Consider the following 11,105-nt stretch of genomic DNA (forward strand, 5'->3'; position numbering starts at 1 on the left):
GAGTTGAGGTGCTTTTTCGGCCGTATTGAAATCCGTGTTTTTCGCAAAACTGCACAGGAAACACTTTTCGCATCACACGAGTCATGTGATCAACAACGGATGTTGCTACTGGTGAGAAAGACAAAGACGACAGGAAATGGAAGAAGGATAATGGAAAGCATGTATTTTTATGACTTATCGCGTGAACAAACTTATTCACATGTAATTTTAATTGTGTCTTATTTAATAGAAACACTGCATTTGTGAAATTTATTTCTTTGACAGCAGAGCGACCCCAACTCTGATGTTAAACTAAGAAGATAAATAGATATGGGATGATTACCAGTTTCAAGTAGGTCTGTCACAATAACAAATTTTGCTGGAGGATAAATTGTCTCAGAAATTATCACGATAAACAATAATAATGTCGTATCGACACCATTTTCAAGTAATATAATGGCAATAGCATCATAATGCAAGAACATGTTCTCAAATATCAACAAACTTTAATTTCTTATTAACATCTAACACTGAAACTGGAAGTGATTTTAATTATCCAAAAATAAATAAAGAAAACAACAGAAACAACAAATAAGATGGACACTTATGTCTCTGTAAACAAAATTACCCTTAAAACAATGGAGTTGTAGCAACCAAAGCACCAGACCGAAAACTTTTGTTATCCAGTTCTTTATTGGTTGAAAGAGGGAGAGAAAAGAGGAAAAACAACGAACCATGCAAATAGAAATAATTGAACTGGTTTTAATCTATCAAAATGCATTTATCTGAAAAATAACAACATTCAACAAGGTATTAAACATGCCTTTCATTTAATTTTTGGAACTGGTAATACATGTTTTCTGTTTTGGAAGCAGAAAAAAATTATTTCCTTTAAAGTATTAAACATTAAATCATTTTATGGGAAACTTTTATTTTTTTTAATATTTCTGTTAATATTGCATTACCGTGAACTAAAATAATTTTACAAATAATTATTGTCGGTCAAAATATCATAATGTTGTTATGACCTAAGCTTGTTAAAAATAACAATAGATGTGTCAACATTATCAATAATACCGTGTCGTTCTCAAATAAATCCATAAATCAAGCGACATGAGCTGCTGCATTACATTACCCCGGATATTTTCATTACTACATTTTATTCAGTGATATGCTACGCTTTTATTTAATTTGACAATGCTAAACCAACAGATGTTAAAACAAATAATTTTAAAAAGTATTCGTATTATTGATTGATGTCAGAGATGAAGAGAACCACCGTCTTCGTGGAGATTATTGTTTCTGTTAATTTATTTGCCTGTAAAATAAAAAATCCGACTTCTAAGTATAAATTGAACGCCGCAAAAGTCGGACGTTCTTAGACCCACCCACTTTCACACAGCGAGTGTTTTCATTGGCTGAGCCCCATGTCCATCACAACCGTGACTCAAACGGCTGTCATGTGACGAATGTTTTTGTAGAGTCGTTTCCGCATTCAGTGGGTGATTTTCGCCGTGTCATGTGAACTCAAACCTTTGGGGTGGTTTAATTTCCAACCCCTGGGAATCTTCATCGAGGTCCAGAGGATTACCCGCCGCTCCAGAGCACTTTCCAGCGGGCGCGCTGAAAGACTTGGGTCCGAGGCGGTCAGCCATGGCGGACGAGGAGCGGTCACCGCTGCTGCCCGAACAGCCATACGCGACCAACGGCTTCTTCCCTCGGAGAGGCTCCGATGGATATCCACAGAGTACGTACACATTCCTTTCCTGTTAACCAGTAAAACTACATTAATAAATGCTAACTAACGTATTCTAGAATAACTAAAACATTTACATATGTGTTTAGTCCTGGAAATGTTTTAATGTAAACAAGCTTAGCCGTTTTAGCTTTGAGTTCGGATTACATTGGTAGACATCGATTGGGAAATTAGGACACACCTAAGACAGGTTTCACATGTGTAAAATTACAAATATGTTTACAAATTAATTATAAGTCCGTATTTTATTTATTTTCTACTTTTGCAGTCATTTGAAGCTGTTAAAGCATGAAACATTCACTAGTTACCATTTCCTCTCAGTATCTTGTGAAATGAATGAAAATAATTTGATAATGGGAACCAGGAATACCATAATTTTAAAAACTTTCAGTTTTACAAATGGAAGTTTGTGGTTCACATTGTTCCTGTGTGAACCACATTTTTCTCCAGTTGTATGGAGCAAAGAGTAACAAAGTTTTGCCCCTCCTCCGCCTATTGCTGTCTACTGGCAGTCATCTGACTGGCTTACAAGGAAGACAAATGCCTCTGATTTCCAGTCAGAAAAAACAAGGAATATCATGATGTTGGAGCTACATTTGGCAAATTGCAAACCACATATTTGTTAAGCAATACACTGCATCATAACTGGACTAATTAGTCATTTAATATCAGCATATTGGGGTCCAATTATTGCTCTGTAAAGAGCAAAGTGGAAAAAAGTTAATTATTCTTTACAATTACATAAAAGCTGCCAAACAATCAGCTGGTCTTCGTCCTATATTCTGCTTTAAACTACAAATGAAGTTAAAATAACAGTAAATATAAAACTATGCCAACTGTAACAGTTTATTTACTCTGAAGCTGTAGTTTTTTTTGTATATTCTTTAGTTCCTGATGTATAAACTTACTTCAGTGTTTTTATTTCCTCTTTCACTCTCAGTTGCAGTGTCAGCTTTGCTGACACCCCTGGTTACTCGCACAGACATTCATGTTGCAAAATATATGATTGAGTGAAAGATAATAAAAGAAAATGGTGATGGTGAGGTTGTCACTGTTACTGACCTGAATCCTGAACACTTTTATTGCCGTCTTTAAAGCTGTATGTTTGTGAACTCATTCTAGATGTTTTAATTTACAGATGATACAATTATTTACTCAAGATAGAGTAGCAGGACTTCAATACAGTTTGAATCAAGTACAAAGTACAAAGTAGCCATTCAAGAAATCACTAGAGTTGGAGTAAAAAAGTATTTGGTAAAAAGTCTACTCATGTACTGAGTATCTGATCGGGACATTAGTAATTTAATATTTGAAAACGGCATCATTAGACGGACTAAAATATAAAATTGTGTGGCAAATTTTGTTATTTTTAAAGAACAAAATTAAAATAATTCCAATGACAAATTACAGAATCAGGCAAGAGAGCATTTTTCCAGATCATTTTCTTTCAATAAAAAACGTACAAAACTTGTATCTGTGTCTGGTGAATAAAAAGTACATTGAAGTAAAAATACTCTTAAAAGTAAGATTTTTACATAAAGCAAGTCAAATAAATGCAATTGAGTAAATGTAACTGGTTACTACCCAACTTTGGGCCTGATCACTGCACAATGCGACCAAAGAAACCTACAAAAAGCCTCAATGTAAGCCTCTATTTTACCCTATAAGCTGCTGTTATTAGTGTCTCTGTTGTTAGTTTGGATCTCTTCATCTTCTTCCTGTCTTCAGGTATAGTGCCGTTTCCCAGCTTTGTGGCGCCCAGCGAAGCTCCACCCCCGTACTCGCCCCAGGGCAGTCCAGACAGCAGCAGCGCTCCGGTCATCAGCTGTCGGGTCTGTCAGACGGCCATCTCTGTGGAGGGAAAGACGCATCAGCATGTGGTGAAGTGCAGCATCTGCAACGAAGCTACAGTAAGATCAAGAAAGACTCATTCAATCAATCTATCAGTCAGTCAAGTTTATTTGTGCAGCGCAGTTCAAAGAGCTTTACATCATAAAAACATAAAGTTTTAAAGAAAACACCATACAGTTAACAATTGAGAAAACCAGAAAACATTACATTTTTCCACTAATAAACATTGATCAATGTTTCATTGATTAGGGTTCAAAAGCAAAAGGTGGGTTTTTAGTTTAGATCGGAACTCAGTGTTTCGGCTGTTTTGCAGTTTTCTGGAAGTGGTGCATAGAAGCTGAATGCTGCTTCTCCATGTTTGGTTCTGGTTCTGGCGATACCAGCAGAACCAGAGAGGTCTGGAAGGTTGCTATGACGACATCATATCTTTAATGTACTGTAGTGCTAAACCATTCAGTGATTTTTAAAGTCTATTCTCTGAGCTACAGAGAGCCAGTGTAGTGACTTTAAAACTGGGAGATGTTGTCTAACGTCCTGGTTTTAGTCAGAACTCCAGCAGCAGCGTTCTGGATCAGATTGAGTTTTTAGGTAGACCTGTGCCTCTAGATCAGGGGTGTCAAACTCCAGTCCTCAAGGGCCGGTGTCCTCCAACTTTTAGATGTGCCTCTGCTGCACCACACCTGAATAGAATAATTAGGTCATTTAAAATACACTGGAGAACTGATCTACACAAGGAGGAGGTGATTAAGCCATTTCATTCCAGTGTTTTGTACCTGTGGCACATCTAAAAACTGCAGGACAGCGGCCCTTGAGGACTGGAGTTTGACACCTGTGCTCTAGATCTTACTGAATCCTGGAAATGTTCTTCAGGTGATAGAAGGCCGACTTTGTTACTGTCTTTATGTGACTCTGAACGTTCAGGTCTGAATAATTTAACCCTGTAAAGCAGGGGTGTCCAAAGGGCCATTTGTGGCCCTGGGACTGTTTTGTGTGGCCCCTGGAGGAAGTTCACATATTTGTTTATTAAGCTTTTTATTTTTAATCAGGATTAAATTATTATTGACATGAATTTCTAACAATGGGAAATGTTAGTTACAACATAAAATATTAATCTTTTCACAACTAAACTTTTGTATAAATTAAAATCTTGTTGATCCAGAAAGTTTTACTGAAAAAGCTTTTATTTAATCTATTACATAAGCAAGTAATATTTATTTAATCAATTCTTTTATCAATTTGTGCAACTGAGACTTAGAAATTTTGAAGACTTGATATCTCTCTTTTTAATACAGCAAATATAAAAAATCATTCTTAAGTTTTGTATTAATCTATAATTAATAACACTTATTTTCTACAAGAAAAGAAAATTGGACTTAATTTTAGTTTTTTTTTCTTCTTGACCCTCATAAACTTTGACAAAAAGTTCAGATTCCTCTGCTGTTCCGGACATTTATCAGAATATTTTGCCATCTGTATTTGTCAGATATGGAGATAGACTCCATCTGAAAGTTTTGAATTTGGTTTAAAGTTTCTTTTGTTTTCTGTTTGTAGCCGATAAAGAACGCTCCCGTTGGAAAGAAGTACGTTCGCTGTCCATGTAACTGTCTGCTGATCTGCAAAGTCACATCCCAAAAGATCGCCTGTCCAAGGCCGTACTGGTAAGACTGGAAAAAAAATAAATACTGAAGTCCTATGAAATAAATTAGAATATGAGTTTCAATGAGGCTTGTTATTGTCAGATTAGAAATTTCTTTTTAAACATCCATCCATCCATTTTCTGTTCACCCTTTGTCCCTAATGGGGTTGGGAGGGTTGCTGGTTCCTCTCCAGCTGCGTCCCGGGTGAGAGGCGGGTTCACCCTGGACAGGTCGCCAGTCTGTCGCAGGGCAACACAGAAAACAGACAGGACAAACAAACAATCACACTCACACATTCACACCTAGGGAGAATTTAGAGAGCCCAATTAACCTGACAGTCGTGTTGTTGGACTGTGGGAGGAAGCCGGAGAACCCGGAGAGAACCCACCATGCACAGGGAGAACATGCAAACTCCATGCAGAAAGACCCCGGGGCGGGAATCGAACCCAGGACCCTCTTGCTGCAAGGCATCAGTGCTATCAACTGCTCCACTGTGCATTTAACTCTCCTGTTGTCCTAAAATAACATTTAGTGGATCTTTTGGGAGTTTTAACCCAGTGGTGGGTCATTTTGACCCGAGGACAACAGGACGGTTAAATGTTAGGATTATGTTATGAGCTGTTTTAAGTGAGCAGTTTCCTGATTTTATTTTATTTTATTAATGTTTTTTGACCAGTAAGCGCATCATTAACCTGGGACCAGTCCATATTGGCAGTGACAGTCCAGAACCGCGGCACCAACCCGTCGGACTCAGGGTCATCTGCGGACACTGCGCCAACACATTCCTGGTAAATGGCAAATACTGCAACAGGCTGCACATGTATTTTCACTGGTATTGATCTTTCCTTGTTTTTAATTCCACACTTCCAGTGGACAGAGATTTCAGACCGGACTTTGGCCCGATGTCCACACTGCCGAAAAGTGTAAGCATTTCTGCAGCTGTTTGCACCTTTGAGAGACGGATCCATACATTTGTCTCTTTGATTTGTGACCCGATCAGGTTTGCTTTAAAATAAAATGCTTTTCCTTATTTATTCATCAGTTCTTCAGTTGGTCGGCAATACCCGAGGAGGAGGAGCTTGCTGTGTTTTCTGCTCTTTGTTGTTCTGGCAGTATCCACCACTGGACTTTTGGTGAGTTTCTATCCGTGTTAAACTGTTCTGGTAAAGATGGATTTATTTATGACACAATGACATTCTGATAGTTCTCATTATGCATTTCTTTAATTTGAGGTATTTATACTAACCTAAAGAAGAGAACAAAATAACTTATCTGGTTGATAAAATAAAAATTATTGGTTAAAATCAGGACATGTCTTTAGCTCTGGGCTAAACTCGCCTCTTGCATAAACTTGTTGCAGATAACTACAAACTGCTGCAGTTCAAAGGTCTATGATGTTAGCTAACATGAATAACCGTTCAGTATAATTAGGCTGAACTTAAGTTGAGCTAAATGCTGCAATTAGCATATTGACTAAACCTAGTGCGTTAGCTAACTTATGTTATCTTCTTTGGTAATTTTGAGTATGTAATCTCATTAGGTCAAAATGCTAATGAAATTGGTTTGCTAACGTGCTAATGTATGCAATTTGCTAATAGTAGGAAGTTGGCTAACATTAACTGTGTTCTGCATGCTAAATCACTGGTCTAACATTCAACACCAGCAAAAAGGCTAATGTATGTTTAACTATGTACTTGGCAAAGGTTATATGCTAATGTGAGCTAAAATGTTAATAATAGTTAAAATGGTGATGTTGGCATGATCAACTAATCACATGGCAACAGATTATATGCTATTGTGAGCTAATATATTAGTGCTAGCATCATGAACTAAGTACTCAGCTACAGTTTACATGCTATCATGAGCTAAAATGTTAACTTTTGGATGCCACCAGTCAATTGCAATCTTAATGTACTAAATTTAAGTGACATTATATGCTGAAAACCAACTAAAGATCTTGTTTGTAGGAAGAGATTCTTCTGGGAAGTACCTCAAAGCCAACTCAGCTTCAGAAAACTCCTTAATTTGTGTTTGTCTGGAGCTGAAAGGACTTGAACAAATACAGTATGTGTGTGGTTGTGTTCAGGTTGGTACGTGGAAGCCGGCGCAGGACTCGAAGGGCATCTACGTGTCGTGGGTGCTGCTAATTGTGTTAGCTTTTTTTACCTTGGCAAGAACCATGTACTGGAGGTGTTTTAAGATCAGCGACCCCGTGTCCAACGTCACATAGAGAGACCGTTCAGGAACTGAAAGAGGGAAGTCAGTTCCTGTCGCAGATCAGGAGCACGCAAGACAAGTGGTAAACGATCTGAGAGTTGGTGTGGTAACCTTGAAATGACACAGGAAGGGAAAACTAACTGAATTTAGAGTAAAGTATCTTTCTTGTGCTATACTGGGTTTAAAGAAATAAAAGCTGCTAGTTGTCCAAAAACAACTCTGAGATCTTGTGAAGCATTTTCTATTTTACTGCCATCATCAAGTTTAAAAAGTATTAACATAAATAAATGAAAGGAATCTGAACTACAAAGCAGGATCAACATCGTAGTAAAGTAACTTCAGGTGTCTGAGAGTTTTTTTTTGTAAGCTGGTTCATTGAAAACACAAACTAACTTTTTAGTTTTTCAAATGAAATCACATTACAGTAAAAACGTCTCATCAGGTTTATGTTTAATTCTCCAGGATCACATAGTAAGAAGACCATTTATTTATTTACTCACCATGTCTTAAAATCACAAACTTTCTCTATAAGAACTATTCTGTTGGATTTGTAATGGTTTTATATATAATGCAGCATATAGTGTTTGTAGTTTCCTTTTAAAGCTGCAGTATGTAACTTTTATACAAAATATATATTTTTTTGCGTATTTGTTGAACCTGTCGGTGCTGTCAATCATCCTCTGTGTGGCGCTGCTCTTCTCCTGTTTGCTCTCTGCTATGCCGCAGCTAGCATGGTCTGTTGTGAATGCTAGAGCTAGTTAGCATGGAAACCAATAACGGTGGATAAACATTTTTCTGTAACAGGAAGTTCTTTTTCCACCGTTAGAACATTTAGCAGCTCGTTTACTGGGTTGATTAACAGCGCAAAGACTCTCTTCCTGACTCTGATTTGTTATTTTGGTTCAGAACTAGTGCATTTCTTCAGACCGCAATGGGAAATCTGTCTTTTCACAGATTATTTGTCTCATATTAAAATGTCTACATGGAGACAGTTTTAACAAATATGTAAAAACTTAATTTTAAATAAAAGTTCCTGCAGCTTTATTTATTTTCTAAAGCGTTTTTTAAAAAATAACACTGGATAATTGCACTTTTGGTGGGGTTTCACCTCTGAGATTAAAATTTTTGAATAACAATCATTTTAAAAAAATATTTAAACTCTCCTTTAAGAAGATTAATCCATTAAAATAACGTCAAATATCCAATCTACATGAGATTTAGGGAGAAATTGATCATGATGTCAATCAGTTTCACATTGTTCCCCTGCCCCCGTTTTCCATCTTTCACAGATAAAAATAAACTCTCATATCAGGATTGTCTCTTTTTAATATGAACTCTAATCCCGACTCTCAGTGAAGACAGAAGATGGTAAAATCTTCTCAGATCTCAGCTGTTCATGTTAATTAACTCAGATCACCTGAAGAAACTTTAAACTCAGGTCACCTGAGTTTACCTGAGCCTGCTTTGTGGCCCAGAGTAGTAAAAGTAGAGAGATTTATCTGATTGGTTATTTTACCTTCTGGATGAGTCATTATTAGAAAATACGAGGAAAAATGACATGAAAGCAGAAGCTAACTGATGTTTTGCTGAACTGTCATGTTTGCAATGGACATAAAAAATAACCTGGAATGATCATGAGTTTATTTGATGCCATCATTTAAATTTTACCAACACAAATACAAACTTTTGTCTTCAGATGGATATATATTGATGATAAATTGATGTTTTTGTGCTTTACTTTTTGCAGGGAGTTAATTTAAAGTATAAATGTTCTTACAGAAACCACTTGACATAGAAACATCTCTAAAATCGAAGCTTAAATCGATCCCACTAACAGGATATTAATGTGTTTTTATTGTCTGGTACAGAGTTCAGGTCTAGCACTGGGGCTTAAAATAAAAACATCTGAAGTTGTGTAAAAAAATTGTCTAAAAGCTGAGTTGACTTCTTTAAAGAAATAGTCAAGCTTGAACTGATAAATGAAGGTTTAATGTGTTTAAGTAATTTATAGTTTCTTCAAAAATAAGAAGATGTCAAGAATATTTTACCTCATGAAGCCTAAATGAACAGAAAATGTAAAATATGAAGCATTCGAAGGAACACGTGTTTCACTTCAGCGGCATTGTTTATTTAATGTAACCATTTAAATTGATTTATTCGCAGAATAGAAGGAATAAAGTAAGTTCTTGTTTTGTTACCAATGAAAGACCTTTGCTCAGTTTAGTGTAAAAATATCTTAATTCAGTTTATTTAATGTTTAAATAAGAAGGATAGTTTATAGGTGAATGATTTTGGGAATCTTTAAGTTACTTATAACCTCGTGTTTATTAGCATGTTGGCACCAGATTCATCTCATACAGGGACTTTTGAACATATCTGATTTATTTGTCCTTTTATTTTATTTTATTGTTTATTCATAAAAATCAAACTTGTCAGATTTCATTTCTTTCGTCTTGAAAGGAAACTCTGATCTGAATCTGATTAAATCTAATGTGTGGAAATAAGTGCTAATGTTTCTGTGAAAATGTAAATATTTCAGGAGTTTCTGCTGCCCCCTTGTGTTTGATTAATGTATGTTCATGTTGCACTACATTGTACTGAAGTACTACTCCTGTCTGGTTCTCTCACTGTATTTTTGGTGGATGGATGCTTTATTTTGTATATTGTGAAACAAAGTAATACCTTTAACAAACTCCTTGGCTCATTGTCATTTATTATTACTACTTTTTAAATCCAGAAAGTATATATTTCTAAAAGAAAATGATGAGAAGAATAAATGTATACATTTTGCATACAAACAATTTAAGATATTGTATGGAAAATGAGGCCTAAAAGTAAAATTATTTTTAATATGCATGACTTTATGATGAGTTACTATTTCAAATACTTTATATAGTTTTTTTTATTTTTATTTTGTACATTTTTATGTAAATTTAACAGTATTAGCAGATAGCTGGTATCTCATTTGCCTGTCAGGTTTTGATATGAAGAGAAGAAATGAGTTTATGCAAACTCAATTTAAATTGTGCTATTGCAAAGACACAAAAGCTCCATATATTATCAAATCTTTAATTTCAGTCCATGCAGGATATTATCTATATTTACTAATATCATCTTACTATTAATAAAAAGTGGCAAAAACTATTAACATCAGTTTTATTTCTTGTAACCACAAGAGGTCAGCAGAGAGGAAGAAATAAGATCTGAAGAATGAGCGCAACCTGCAGCTCCACTTCATATTTATAATATTGCTCCATTTGTTTGTTTTCTGTCTTTTAATGTCATTATTTTATTGCATAGCCCCTTGAAAAACACTGACCACGCCGAGTCCTGAAGATCTGTTTGAGTTGCTAGGTAACTGCCTAGCCTTTTCTGGGGTTGCTAGGTAACGGCACCTTACGTTCTAAAGGTATTGGAAACGGTAATTTTCCAGACACAAAAAAAACATGAATGTGTCGCCAAAACATGGCTGTGTGTTTTTGTAAGCACTGGGGCCATAGGATTGTAAAAAAAAAAAAGAAAAAAAAAAGAAGAAAAGAGAAATACATTTCTGCTATAAAATACTCGCAAATTTAGAGCTTAATTTGACAATTTCAAGCAAAAACTGGGAAATTTCAGATTTTGAAAAGTTGAAGATTTGTTAGAACAAACTGTGAAATGTTGAG

The 11,105-nt window shown here is 35.7% G+C and overlaps 1 protein-coding gene across 1 annotated transcript; it reads left to right on the forward strand.

Moving 5' to 3' along the window:
• Positions 1-1,406: 1,406 nt before the first annotated feature.
• Positions 1,407-10,133, forward strand: LOC122820284 (type I phosphatidylinositol 4,5-bisphosphate 4-phosphatase-B-like). The gene is made up of 7 exons (XM_044097579.1): positions 1,407-1,726; positions 3,464-3,645; positions 5,138-5,244; positions 5,900-6,011; positions 6,094-6,146; positions 6,266-6,356; positions 7,310-10,133. The coding sequence occupies exons 1-7, from the start codon at positions 1,633-1,635 to the stop codon at positions 7,451-7,453; spliced, it is 783 nt and encodes a 260-aa protein (XP_043953514.1). The 5' UTR covers positions 1,407-1,632; the 3' UTR covers positions 7,454-10,133.
• The last annotated feature ends 972 nt before the right edge of the window (positions 10,134-11,105 follow it).

The sequence above is a fragment of the Gambusia affinis genome, linkage group LG18 (genome assembly GCF_019740435.1).
Source record: "Gambusia affinis linkage group LG18, SWU_Gaff_1.0, whole genome shotgun sequence".
Lineage (NCBI taxonomy): Eukaryota > Metazoa > Chordata > Actinopteri > Cyprinodontiformes > Poeciliidae > Gambusia > Gambusia affinis.